This window comes from Lipophrys pholis, assembly GCF_963383615.2.
Source record: "Lipophrys pholis genome assembly, chromosome: 15".
Taxonomy (NCBI): Eukaryota; Metazoa; Chordata; class Actinopteri; order Blenniiformes; family Blenniidae; genus Lipophrys; species Lipophrys pholis.
Window position 1 is genome coordinate 15,376,432 of NC_137642.1, and position 14,708 is coordinate 15,391,139.

The following is a 14,708-nucleotide window of genomic DNA, read 5'->3' on the forward strand; positions in this document are numbered from 1 at the left end:
ATGTACATAAAAGATGTGTGAGATTCGTGAGGTTCTGTAGATTTCTTGAAGGCGAGAGTTTCTGCGGCCACCGTTCAGGCTGGGTTGCATATCTGCTGTAATTGCTTTGTGACAATAGGTTGAGAATCACTGCTGAGTCCACATCTGTTACATTAATCGTAGCAATTATTCATGCAGAACTCTCCTGTTTATTAAAGCAGATGTATGACACACACTTACACTTGATTATTTAATAGAAGGACAAACTCAGGTAGAATGCATAAGAGCCTCGGCATCAGCCTCAGTCACTGCACCTGCAGAGACTGAAGACAAACACCGCTCCATCGACTGCAAACATTCAAATACGTGTCACACTTTTAATTCACTTTCAGCTGCCCCGAAGCCAAACATCTCGCCTAAGGTCACTCAAGGTATCAAGGAAGGATCTCAACATACATATTTAATGTGATAATCTTTTATCAAATCAAACAAGGACATCATTTTTGTAAAAAGTAAAAAAAAGTAAACTAATTCTCTGTGTGCATAATCAACAGCAATTCGTGCGTGCTGATTCAATTTACACAGGTAAGGGAGCAGCAGTGTAGTGAAGTGCTGCATCTATTCACTGAGACAAAAGGCTGCAAATCTCATTTTCCTTCCCCATTTGGTGGCGTGGAGAGGCATTCACAGGCAGCTCCCTATGAAGATCAGTCACTGTCAGGGGACATACAGGTTGTCAATTGATAATGAAGCACAGTACTAAGGGCCTTTAGGTTCTCGCTGTCCTAATTACACTGAGCGAGGACTCTCCACTCCTGTGTTAACATTTGATTTATGTCCTCTGCCTTGTTTAAAGGGACCAGTGTTAATTGTTTTTACAGATGAGTGTCAAACTAGAGGACTCAAGCCTCATTAATTAGAAGCTGGACTGTTTACACGAGGTAACTTGTCGAACCACAATTAATGTGGTGTGCAAGAAACACACACACAAGGGGTCACCAAAGAGATAAGTCAGAGAGGGGCGGATGTTATGTTTTCTTTAAGCTTTGAGGCACCGAGCAATCAAGTCTGTGACACTGATAGATTATGTATAATATAAATACATAGTTATTGCTTGTATCTAAATAATGAGGAATCAAGTGAAGAAAGAGAACCTATCACATAAAGAGTTATCGGAGTTAAAAGAAGATAGGTCTCTCGTGATGGTGGTGGCGATGGGATCCTCGGAGTCGAGAGGTCCGGGGTAGGGGGGTAGAGTGTTGAATGATGAATGAACTTATTTGGATAGCCGGTCTGTTGAGGTGTCGGAGTGGGTTGCACATCTGAGGTTGAGAACACGGGACAAGAACTGCGTATACTGTTTATACCCAAGCAGAAAGAAAGTAGTGACAAGAAAATTGAAGGTCAGATGATTCCGACATTGTGTAAAAGTGGGAGTGACCTGGAGGACAGAGCCGCAGGAAAATACAGAACCTTTTAAACACTGCTGGGACAGAAGCTGCACGCGCAGATCTTCATCACTGAACCCCCGCTTCATGCTTCATAAGAAAATAAATGTTTGACCTGATCCAACCAGTTTTAATAATGCATGATATCACGATGGCGCTTGCTCGCACTTAACTGGAATTGAGGAGAAAAAAAAAAAAAAGATCCTTCAGTTAATGTGTTAGTCATTTCACTTAACGAAACAACAGTTGGTTGCGTGGCGTTTTAACAGACACCAACTGCAGGAATGACTGTAAAGGTAGTTTCCTCAGAAATGTTAAACGTTCCAGGTCCAAACCGCCGAGTCTTAACTCGGAATAATGAGAATTGCTTTCAAACGCGACGCCATCAAAACGTGTTCCTGAAAGGGATCATCAAGGAAATGAATAAATTGGCTGTATTATTTCTTTAGAAACCTCATTTACAGTGTAAACCAGACGACCGCTGCGTTTGGAAATATCAAGAGCAGCCTGACTCAGAGATAACTTTGTCTAAACCTTTCTCATGTTGAGCCGAGCATATAAACAAACAGTAAACTGAGCTGTGATGAGTTCAAATGAATTCTCTATCTTTTCTTTTCTTGCATTGCTCAGCACTAAGAACATCATTTTGCACAAATATTTTAATCCCTTAAATAAATACACGGCACGTTTTGCATGAGTCCAGATAGAAATAGCAACCAAAGGTTTATTTCAAATACTTCGGACTGAAATGTAATCCACTGATTACTTTATAGCCGCGGTCCGGCTTAGAGCAGGGTTTTTCTTTTATGGGTTTGCTCACCAAAATGGTTAATTGGGAGAGATATGCAGGTCTGTGATTCTGCCTTTGTGGGGAGATGCTCAGGCAAGAAAAAGAGACGTATAGGATCCCCCGGAACAACTTAATCCCTGACATAATCCCTAACTTTAATTTAGTCAAATTCATGTTCGCATAAATAAAGCCACACAGGATCCAGAGCACTTGGAATCTGCCTGACTTGACAGGAGAGGGAAAGTGAGTACAAGTGCCTTAAATGTAATTTCTTTTGTGTTGCTGCACTTGATGTCCTTCACACCGACGTCTCTGCTTGTGTGTCATAATGCATTACCAACAGCAGCTACACCTAATGCTAGATGTCATTACTCTATTGTGGCGGGCAGACATGAAGGAATAATGCCCCACTGCTGAGCGCGTCTCCCATAAACCTGCATCAATGAAGCCGTGAACACATTTTTATTCTGACGGTTTCAAATGAGTTCGCTCTCTGAAAGGCTCCGAAGACCTGTGAGCGTCACAGGAGAGCTGGATTCTGAAATAGCAAGCTTGGAAAGGATTAGAGGAGATTAGATCATGATGAAGAGGAAACATGAGCACTTTAAACTCCACTAAATCACTTTAAATGAGCAAGATCCAACAATTACAAGGAGAGACAATAGCTAAGTGTACATTGTGTGCACACTCTGGCCTCCCTCCAGCTCAGGTTAGGCTGTTTACATGAACCTTTGGTCTGCTGAGACTGATTAACTCTGCAGCCATGAATAAAGCATCTGAAGGAATATTATGTGGAGTATTTTCTTCAGACACATCAGTCCAGTTTAAAGGTGTAGCTTTGATTTAAGAAGTGGAGAAGACCCAATGAAATCATTCATTTTTTAACCAGCACGTCCAAATTCAAGGATAAAAGATGCTGTTTGTATTTATATGCACTCACCGGCCTCTTCAGTACTTCTGCTTCAACAATTGTAGGTGATCCAGTCTAATATAGAGGTTGCCTGTACAATGTTCATCAGAGAGTTTGAGCTGAATTTTTTTCTTATTATTTTTAATATCATTATTTTATTATTTTATTATTATCTTTTTGCCAATTTAGTCACTTTGTCTATTGTTTTTCTCAGTTCTTTTTAATCGTTTTTAGTCTGTGTGTTCTATTTTGTGTGGAGCAACACTGCAGAGAATTTCCCTCTGGGGTTAGTAAACTATTTCTATTCTATTCTATTCTATTCTATTCTATTCTATTCTATTCTATTCTATGCAGTTTCAGCAGTTTGTAAGGGTGTTTAAAGATGCCGTGTACAGTAAAAGTAGATTAAATCAAACTAATATTATGTGAACCAGAATTCTAGTCCTTAGTAAAGGATGAGTTTGTCACAGAGCTACTGTAGTGGATCATATTGAATCTATTATATTGAAGTATATAAGAGTATTCAATAAGGTCGCTGGTGAGTGATCAAGAATATTCCTCATGCTTCTATGAATCACAGTTGACTTGACTTGAACAATGACCACTGCAGATCTATCATGACTAGTGATTAATTTAAAGGATTTTCAAAGTGTGGGGGGGAAGAAAGTCTGATCAAATGTGTTTTGCAGGTATCAAAAACATTTAGTGTCTTTTTTCACTTACCATCAAGTCAGTTCACAAACGTGTACTTTAATTGAATAATTACTTGTTTTAATCTCGATTTATTGCTGTTTTTATGCTGATTTCTTAAAAAGAATTTTAACAAAACAAAAAATAAATAAATAAACACACTGGCAAAAAGGAATGACCCTGAGCCTCAGAGTTTTCAAACCTAAACAAGAGGCTCATCATTTAAGAAATACGGGAAAAGTGGTTGTATATTTTTCACATTTTACCTGATTTTCCTCTTCTGTGAAGTCAAGTGGTTATCCGCTGAATAGCTATTTATACCAACGTAATTTGCAGAGTTAATAAAAAAAAAGAAAAAAGGTGTCTCTCTCATTTCTTCCAGTTTGATGATGAGTGTGGGTGAATGAAGAGTGTGTGCGTGCGTGCGTGTGTGTGTGTGTGTGTGTGTGTGTGTGTGGGTATGTGTGTGTCTGGTTTTCCTCTGGCAGTTTGTTCATTGAGGATTTTTTTCTGTCAAAAAGATTATTAAAAAAAGCTTATACTCTGCATGAAAACATTAAAGACATCCATGTCCGTTTCTGTTCTATTGAGAACTAAAATGCATTTTGATGACTGGAGTTAATTAGGATTTCCAGACTTTACAGAATCTGTCACTTGATGCATCCTGACCTTGTCACTGGTATTTTACCCACCGTCAGGCAGCCGTCAGGCAGCATAGTACATTCAAACATTGTCTATTAAGGATGTGTCTCTTACAAACTATATTCCATCTTGAATCGTACAACTAAACTGGTTAAGCATTGACCTTTATATATTTTTTTTTTATAAAAAGAGACAGTGAAGGAAGATATGTTGCCTTCTATACCCAAAGAGAACTTAACACTGCTTGTTTTCTTTCTGAACATTTTGGCTTATCTTATTTTGGGATTATTTGTTTGCAGTGGAAATAACCCCATGAGAGCGATCATTGTAAGATCTGGCTTCCGTTCACCACTTTCCCATCTGTGTTCCGAGTTTTCATCCAAAATGTGTGCACACATGGGTCATGTTTTTCACACAGGCCTGCACAAGCTTCCTCCAAGTTTGTTTGTGTAAATCTGAACTTTTCTGATGGTTGTGAATGAAGCCCCGGATACAATATGTTCCACACTTGAGGGAATGGTGCTCTGTTTTTGATTGATATTCAACTAAATGTTGTCTGAAAGGCAAAACCCAGGGAAAATAGTGACTTAGCTCTCACCTCAGCTCATAAAACTTTATTGCTCCAAGTGCTCACTCATAATTAAAAGCTCCTCTAATGAGCACATCATCATTTTGAGCAACACTTCTCCTCTCTGATCTGACTTTTTGGCAGCTCGACAGTAAAAACAAAATTGTTCCTGCTTTAGAAGACTTTAGGTGTAAATCAATAGAAACTGTAAAGGCATGGAGCTCCAGTGGCAATAAAAAAAAAAGATGAAAAGTTTGAGTAAACTTCAGGTGGGTAACACATTGGAGAGACCCAATTATCCTGATATCGTGCAAACACCAAATGATTGATGACATGATATGACAAAGCACTAGAACGAAACGAGAGAAGGGTATAAAGAGGAATATATAACCCATTCATTTTTCATATCTCAATTCACATAATATCCCAGTATTATCCCAGTTCATATTACAGGATTTAATAATAAATGCCTGTTAACCGATTCTTATGTGGTTCATCCCTCTAACTGAGTTACAATGTTTAATTTAAATTTGATTCAGGAGCATTTTCGCTGCATAAATAAGCCGACAGGATTCCGTAGTAGATGTAAACACTCGCTAACTGGATTAACAGGCTGTCTGAGGTGCAATGCAGATATTTGTATTAAGACTTGTTGCTTTCTCACTTAATACTGTGATATGAGAAAAAAGTAGATATCTTGACAGCTTATGAGCGTCTGTTACGCCCCGACCTAGGAGCTACTGGAGCGCAAAACAAAAATGCCATCCTTTGAAATGGTCCAACCTGCAACACCAAAACAGTTTCTCAAGTGTAGAGGGATAATTTATTTACAAAGTGCTTTAGTGATACAGACAAACAAATCAGGGCTAAATGAATAAATGAACTGAGGAGTTGGCTCCGTCAAACATAACAACCAAAATCATCTTTTTCTCTCAGGGGTCCAACTTACTTAACTAACAAAAGAGCGAAATAAACACAAAGTCTTTGCCGTCCCTGTCTAACATAACCAAGACAAAAGAATTTAACTTAAAGTTGCCGCTCGCTCAACTCCACAACAAAGCGCACACTGTTTTCTCTATGCTGGTTGACAGCACTGAAGGATGGCTACGCCACTCTGAACCACTCTGAACCACTCTGCCACCTGCGATGCCATCCTTTCCTCCTCATGTACCGTATATAAGTGGATCCAGCCAATCGGGTCTTCGGGTTGGCACAGACCTGTTTACATCGTTTACAAATCAGGAGAAGCACACAGAGGACACAGAAAAGACACACAAACACGACCACAGTCATAACAGCGTCACACAGACATTGTACATTATAATGAATATTGTCATAAATGTGCAATACAGGCTTGATAGTGTCAGTTACCACATAGCACAACAGCATGTACTGTCCTTCGCTTGAGGAAAGGACACTGTGTGTATCTGTGTGTTTATGGGAAATAAAGTGTAAAAGCATTACATACTTTTACAGCTCTGCCACAGGGAGTGGGATTTTTAATAGTTTTTTTTTTGTTTTGTTTTTAATGTGGTTACCTATACTTCCAGGTTGCGACTATAGGAAGTCTTTACTTTGTGCTGCACACAGACTTAGCCATTTGTATTGCTATTGAACTTGACTCTTTCTACTAGTTGGTCTTTGTGCTTGTTTCCTGAGTGGCTTCTTATCAATAGCGGTGATCCATAATAGACCAAGACTGAGATGTTGTCCATTAGGCTCCAATAGTGAGACATGTTCCCCCTGCGAACTTTAATCAATAGTCTCTGTTGGACATTAATTTTTTTCCCCTTTCCCCTCCTACCACAGACCTACTAAACACGCTTGCTCATGGAGCAAAGTATTGATTGTTGTTTATTTTCATCCCTAACCAGTTAGGCTGTATGGAGACGAGGAGACACGTCAGGTTTATTGCTCTCTGCGTGTCGCCTTGCAGGGCTACGATGATGGATATGGTGGGGAATATGATGACGAGAGTTACGAAGCCTATGAGGATAACTACAGCAATCAGTCAAAGAGGTGATGTTTACACACACACACACACACACACACACACACACACACACACACACACACACACACACACACACACACACACACACACACACACACACACACACACACACACACACACACACACACACAAATGTTGGATAAACAAAAAGCTTTTTCAGGCATTCAACACTTTTCTCGGCTGCCATCTGTCCACTGTTACAATACAGTGTGTGCAAGATCCACTGTGACCAGCTGCCTTATGGGGCATCACTTCTGTGCATTTCAGTGAGAAAAGACCAAAGCCAACATTGATCCTAGGAGCAAGCTGTCTGTGTATCCACAGCCTCATGTAGTTTACCCCTGTGCCGCCATCTCTTAAAAACACATCAGTAAGCAGCATGGGCAACATGGGTACTGTAGTTAATCCCCGATAACGTTGTAAATGCTCACAGGATGACCAAATGTGGATTCATTGACAACAGAAAACAATCCACACAGCAAGTGCACTAGAAACTGCAGCGCCCAGTCAGAATGAGTACAACGCCTTTGTTGTGGGAAAATAGGTATTTATGTCCCTGTTTAAAGAGCTCTGTCTTGAATAGTGTCAGGACACAGATCAAGACAGTCAATAATGTGTGTGTGCGTGCGTATGCGTGTTTATTCTTTTTCATTCATTTATTTGTTCTTATGTTTATTCAGTGTTTTATTTCATTCATCCTTTAAGTAGTTATTTTGTTAGTTTGTAACTTCTTTGGTTCAGTCACTTCTTTGTTTGTTCATTCATTAGTTAGTTAGTTAGTTAGTTAGTAAGTTAGTTAGTTCTTTTCGTTACTTTTTTTGTTGGTTTCTTTGATCATTGATTTACTTCACTTGTCCATTCCAACCGAATCAACCCAACCCAACATGCACTGTGTTTACGTGTGTTACTGAGAATTAAATCTTTGCGTGACATTTCTGCTTTGTCTTGTTCAGCATTTCAGAATATTACGAATATGGACACGGAAGCAGTGATGAATCCTACAACAATTACGGTGAGTTCATCTTATTTTGTAAAGGTCAAATATCATTTTCCTCGTGTGAGCATTGAAAATACTGCATGTTTCCACAGTGGTTTGATTTGTTGATGTCCAAAGATAATTGTGCAGCTTGGTAGCTGAACAACAATTTGAGTTGTTTCCACAACAAAAAAGCTTTTTCCATGCTCCTCATTCTCGGGTTTCAGATCCTCAGTATGTGAGGATTTTTTTTTCTTCCCTTTTGCTTTGGAATCTTTTGTCTCTCCTCCGACGAAACAGTTCTGTTCTTCATAAAAGACAGTTAGTATGAAGATGTTACCTTGGGCTTCAAAAACTAAGATTCTTCAACTAGTCTGATGTTTTTTTCATCCACATGATTGAAAGATGAATCAAAATTGAAAAGGACGATAATTGCAGTATCACAAAAACTCGGTAGCGCTCAGCATTAACTTATAGTCATACAACAAAAGAGTTTGGGCCGGGGAATGAGAGAAAGATGCGAAGTTATTCTTTCCACAACTTCTTCTAAGTACATTTTATCCTGCTTGTGTGAAAATGCAGTAACTGCTCGTAGTTTCTCTGTTAAATCATTTCAGAAGAGTTACACATGCACCCAATAATGTCTTGAGAGTGATCCTTGTACACATGGAAACGCAGAAACATGAAAACGCTGTATAGTTTGTATGCAAGGCCACAAACTAGTGATGTGATTCTGATAATGCAACCTCTAGCATTTTGATATTTACATTCAAGCGCCCTTTAGCTGTCCTTCTTTGTCATATATCAGTATATCAGTATAGGCTCACTGAGTGCCTGCCTTATATAATGAGTTGCGCTCCACTGATTCAGATGATGAAGGAGTAACTGGTAGAAAACTTTCACTTTTTACCTTCAAATATCACGTGAACATGGCTCATGTGTCAAACATCCGTTTTGTGATTGGTCAGAAATTAGAAGTAATAATAATGATGATAATGGCTTGGATTTATATAGCGCTTTTTTCGCGCGGACTCAAAGCGCATACAGAGACCATTATTCATTCATTCCAGTCCCACCAGTGATGGTAACGTCGTAGCCCCAGCTGCCCTGGGGCATGCTGACAGAGGCATGGCTGCCATTTTACGCCTCCGACCACCACAAACATTCATGCACCATTCATACGAATCAATGTGGGTAAAGTGCCTTGCCCAAGTCGGCATGGTTTAGATGGAAAAGCATCCATACCACCTCCAGTCACCCTGCATTTCTATGTCCTCCAGAGATTTGCCTTTTAATTTCTCATGAAGATTGAGATGTCTTTAGTTCAACTTAACTTTGTTCTTGTTCTTAGCACTTAAAGAAAATGAACCAATTTCTTTGCTCCGGTAGTCTGTTTTGACCTTTAGTTTATATTGATGTATGTAATTTCCACTATCTTCATTGGATCTAAGTTTAGTAAGTCAAGGTAGATTCCATAAGATACGTCACAGTCATGGACACGGTGTTAAACTTAACTAACCTGTCTAGAAAATGATTTGGACTTTGTTGGAATTTATTTCTGACAAGAAGAAAGTGTTGCTGCTCCACTGATATTTGAGTGGTGTTTCATAGCTGCGAAACAAAGAAAGTACCTTGTGGTTCCAGCCCACTTCTAATCATCCTCACCCAATGAGCTCTCCTTGCATGCATCACCCCTCCTACCTTCCTGGCTACAAGCTGCTTTTGACTCAAACTGTCAGTGTGCCAGTGGGGGCTCGTGGGACTAACCGGTGGCTGTTGTAAAGCTGGAGAGTTTTTGCTTTTGGCGTTTGTGCCCTCACAGGCTCTGCACGCAAGTCTGCTCCCGAGTATAAAAAAAAACACATTTCTTCCAACCAGTGTGGTTTTTTTTTTGTTTTTTTTCTTTCATAGTTCTACAAACCGTGAAGTAAAACATGCAAAGCTTTCATGTCTGAAGCTACAATTTAGGCAAAAATTCACCAGGAGTCGAGTCGCGAAGGCTTTTACATGACAGCGACGATAAGCTGCATGCCACAGTGGGTTTGCAGGCTCATTCATTTTCAGCACAATGAATTGTGCGCTGGTGTGTTGAGGTCGGACCACACCAAAACCAAAGGGGCAATGATTTGATTTTCTGCTTCATAAACACTTTCTTATTTGGAAGCAGTGCAATGTGCCATGCAGCAGAGGTGCCCATCTTTATGTGATTTGGCTCTAAGGACGAAGCCGCTGACAGTCAGAGCTCAGTATTGGTCCAACAGAGGGCAAAGAACTTATGAAATTAATTTTCTGTGAAGCGAAGCCCCCGTCGTAACTGGGATGCAATTTGCTCGCTTAAATTGTCTTGTCTTTTGGCGAAATAAAATTGTGAGAGGGCATCATACATTGTAAGTGTTCCGTTTGACTTTGTGGCGTCTCTGAGTGCAGTGAATGCAGCATTTTCCAGCAACATGTTTTCAACTATTTTCGCAGAGGAGTGGGCGACAACCCGACCCTGTCTCAAAGCCCCCGTTTTGCGGCTGACAAGAGGGGGCTACAGAAAACAACCCTATGGCAGATACTGAAGGTGCTCCAGATATGTGACCTCCTACTCCCAACTATTTATATATTTTTTTTATTTAAATTTCTCATAAGATGATGTAACATTCACTTTTTTCGTCCGTGTTCTTCAGAAATTGAATAATCAACCTCATGAGGGACTCAAATTAACAAAATAGCCAGTATAAAGGCAACATCCTGATGTTTTTACTCCTACTGGCTCCGTTTTCTTTTCTTTGGAAACACACTGAAAGGAAATTAAAAGAGACATTAACATGCTCGTTCATATAGAGTTAAGGTTGCTCTTAAACGTGGCTTCATTCCCTATGTATCCCCTCAAAAATGGAAATTATTTCAGGTTTTTTGCATTAATCCAAGACCTGGAGCAACACAAATGCAATACTCGCTTTAAAGTCGGATGCAACATGAAAAGCATTAAGACCTGCAACTGGATGGGAAAAGGAGGAAATGATGTCGCATCCGTCTCTAAAGGGAGAAGCGCACCGTCATAAATAAGTGAAACCGCAGATTTATTGCTGTAAGTTAAGTCTATGATTGTTACAAATTGGTTTCCATTTATTGTCTTTAATGCAGTCGCTATCTACATACAGATTCAAGAAACGAGATCACATGGTAACGTCACAGAAACCCTTCTGTGTTTTACACAGCACACATCAGTTTCGCAGTCTTTAACGTCTGGTGTGACGTCCCGCTGCACTTACAGGAGTGCATACTGCGCACGACACGCCTGCTTATGTACTGAATGGTGACGTGATAAAATTGCTCACATTTTCTTGACTTGTCAAATTCAACATAAAAATTTTATAGCAAAATGAATCACTTTGATGGGGTAATAAAACATGGGAAGTAAAGGACCTATTTCTAATTCCAAGAGGACACACACACACACACACACACACACACACACACACACACACACACACACACACACACACACACACACACACACACAAATAATCTCACAAGAAGTAAAACATTTTAGGTGATGCCCGGCTTACTACAACAATTTTACAATGAAACATTGTATTAACAGTAGCTGTGGTCCATAGACAATGAAAAGTCTGCTTATTTCTTTGTGACCCTGATTATAAATCAAACAAAAATTACCTATAAAAATGCACGGTCACGTCATGGTTGTGACATGATTGCAGCCATAGTGATGTTATAATTACCATTCATCTGCCTCTCAGATGTACACGACAACTCGTACTTTCTAAGTTAGATCAACCAATCAGAGTCATACTTTGATTTGTCACATTGATTGTCTGTGCAAAGTTCCTGGAAATGCACAGGTTTCTACGTCACGCGTCATGTTTGCAGCATTCCCAGCTCCTTTAGACTCGCGTCGCAAACCACACAGTCACAGAAAAACAAGAGAATACCAAATGCATAATGTTCTAACAGTTTCTGGTCATTATAACATACAACAAGACATAAATGTAGAAAGAAAAACAGATGAAGTGTGCAGAAGTAGTCCCTTTTGGAGAAACATTTGTCTTTGCAAGTTCTTTTTAAATAAGTTATCCACTTTGCCTGATTTTGAAAAAAGGCCTATAACTCCTACTTAGCTCTGTGCGAGTCAACCAAAATGAGTTCAGAGGCAGGATTAGTTTTTATTTTCTTTTACCAGCGACAGCCGCTGAGAGCTCACTTGAAATCGAAAAAAATAATAAATCTTTTTTCCACCTTCAACCTCTCCCCACAGTTCAGTGATTGGTGTGGCTGCAGGCTCAGTCTGGTTAAACTATTCTTTTCTCCACTAACTCCAGATCAGAGGAAGTTTTGCAGTGAGTTTGTCGTTGTTTGGTCTGTAATGAACGTGTAATGTAAATGTAATGACGATAACAATCGAATGGAGACGCACGCCACACCCCAAACACAGGCTCACTTGATTAACCCCACTAAACACAACAAATGGAAACCAGGTGACGTCTTGAACGCCGAGTGTTTAAATGAGCGAAGCATTTACGATCGCCACGTTGAAATATAAAGGACGTTCGTTATAACTGACTGCTACATGAAGCTGAGTTGAGTGATCTGACAAAAGAAGGACCCCAGATTATATTGTGATTTTCAAAGGATACAAAAATGATGTGAGACTTGTACTCGTGCAAAACACTGTTTTGTTTTTGGTTTTTTTTTTCCGTTCGGGTTGAAAGCAGTCAGTGATGTACAGTATGTAATTTCTAACACGTGCTTTGTTCTGTGTGTAATCTGTATTTGTACATAAAGCATTTAAATAAAAACAACATAAACCTCAACACAAGTGTGTAAGACTCTCTAAAAACACCGGCTTTGAAGCTTTAAATTTTGGTATTTTTCTGCAGTTGGTTAACATTTCTTGTCTCGAAAACCCAACGTCTGCTTTGTGCCAACAGCTAACTCCTTCACTAAAGAAAGCCCAAACACATTTCGTAAATGAATCATTTGCTCAATAATTTATATTCCTTGCTCGATCGTCCTTGAATATTTGATCGTTTTCTTATTTAGACACTAATAAATTTGTCTTCTTAATCCATTCTGTGAAGTTTTACCTCATTAAACAGATACTGATTGACTCTGAGAAAGATTTGGAGTTTAAGGAGGTAAGAACAGCCCTCGTATGCTATTATAACAATACTTTAAACATGCTCCGCATTCCAAGAGCGTCTGATAGTGTTTTATTGCTGAGTTAAAGAAGAAGGGGAAAAAAACGTAACCCTCAGCTGTTATCTGCAACTCATCAATGTCTCTGCTAACCTCTGTCTGCATTTCTGTCATTTAACCATGAAAAGGCTGTACTGTCCGTGCTTTAAACCTCCAAGCTGACGTCCATTTAGCGATTTGAATTCTCTTTTGTGATTAGTACACCTGAAGCCTGACTCTCAGTAAGGGACTGAAAGGAAGACTAAACACTAAGCAGGTAACCCCAATAATAGTAACACTAACTTAATTATCCTACGCTAACTTCCACTAAAAAAAAAGTAAACCTGCCCGTTTTAACCAGGAATAAATGCACTGCTGAATTAAACACCCTTCCCATCTCTAACTAGAGCCATAAGCAATTCAGCTAAACGGTGATAAAAGAAACGATAAATCCCCATTTAAATCAAATATAAAATAATGTTCTGCAAACTAAAACATCACATCAGTGATATAAATAAATTTCTCCTAAAATTTCGAGTTCTATAATACCTTGAATTGGTTTACTTTTTTCACAGTGATGGAGTGTAGTGATTGATGTGTGTGTCATGTTGCATGCAGCCTGTCAATCTGTGCGTGTGTGTGTGTGTGTGCAACAGTGATGATATAGGGGATTAATGCGTTGCTAATGCTGTTTCATTCTCTCCTGTAGATAAACGATCTCACTGTAGCGTGAATTGGCCAAAGCCAAAAGAAATATAACAGGTGAGTGGATGCAGTCACTTTGTCCCAGTTACATATGTGTGTGTAGGTTTCACAAACCCTGAATCAGGGTTGTTGGAAACATCACTGATCTGTCATAATATTAACGTTTGAGTTAAACATAATTCACAGAAAATCAGGAGGTTTAGTTTAGCCAGCAAAATTTTTAAAGGTGCAGCCTGTGATGTTACAGTATTACCACCTGTGGTGGCGTCAGACGCTGATATAATGAGGACAACCCTCCATTTCACCTGGTTCATATATGGAAGAACATTTTGTGGAGCAAATCTTGTTTTTATGAAGACATGGATTTTATCTTCTGAAATAAAGAAATTAAACATTTTATGTAGGGGTTAACTTTGCTGAACTTCTCAGATGCGTCCATATAGTTTTTATATTCAGGCCTCATTTACGTGACAACAATTCGACTGAAAAGAAACTTTTGTCAACCTATGATCGTTGTTTGCATGCGCGGTACACTTAAATAAAAATCAACTATGCAGTTTTTCAGTTTACGTATCAGAAATAGGTTTGATCAACATGAGCATATTGACTTTCTTGTTGTTGAATGGTTCATTCTAATACACGTTGTTCAGATAATATGAATAAATGGGATTCAATCTACTTAATATGAATAGATGGAAATGTGTGACATGATTAAATTACATTAACTCAGCAAATTATTTTTGTGTTTGTGGAAATGACTAATAATTATTCTTTTCAGTGTAATAGCCTTTCAGAAAGGTTG

At 39.1% G+C, this 14,708-nt stretch overlaps 1 protein-coding gene across 1 annotated transcript in view; it reads left to right on the forward strand.

The window, feature by feature from the left end:
* The window catches only part of khdrbs2 (KH domain containing, RNA binding, signal transduction associated 2), a 65,719-nt gene extending 54,826 nt beyond the window's left edge, over positions 1–10,893 (forward strand). Inside the window, exons 7-9 of the mRNA XM_080481245.1 lie at positions 6,964–7,046; positions 7,995–8,053; positions 10,490–10,893. Coding sequence (XP_080337371.1) covers positions 6,964–7,046; positions 7,995–8,053; positions 10,490–10,581 — 234 coding nt within the window. The 3' untranslated portion in view covers positions 10,582–10,893. The remainder of the gene's footprint in view (positions 1–6,963; positions 7,047–7,994; positions 8,054–10,489) is intronic.
* The last annotated feature ends 3,815 nt before the right edge of the window (positions 10,894–14,708 follow it).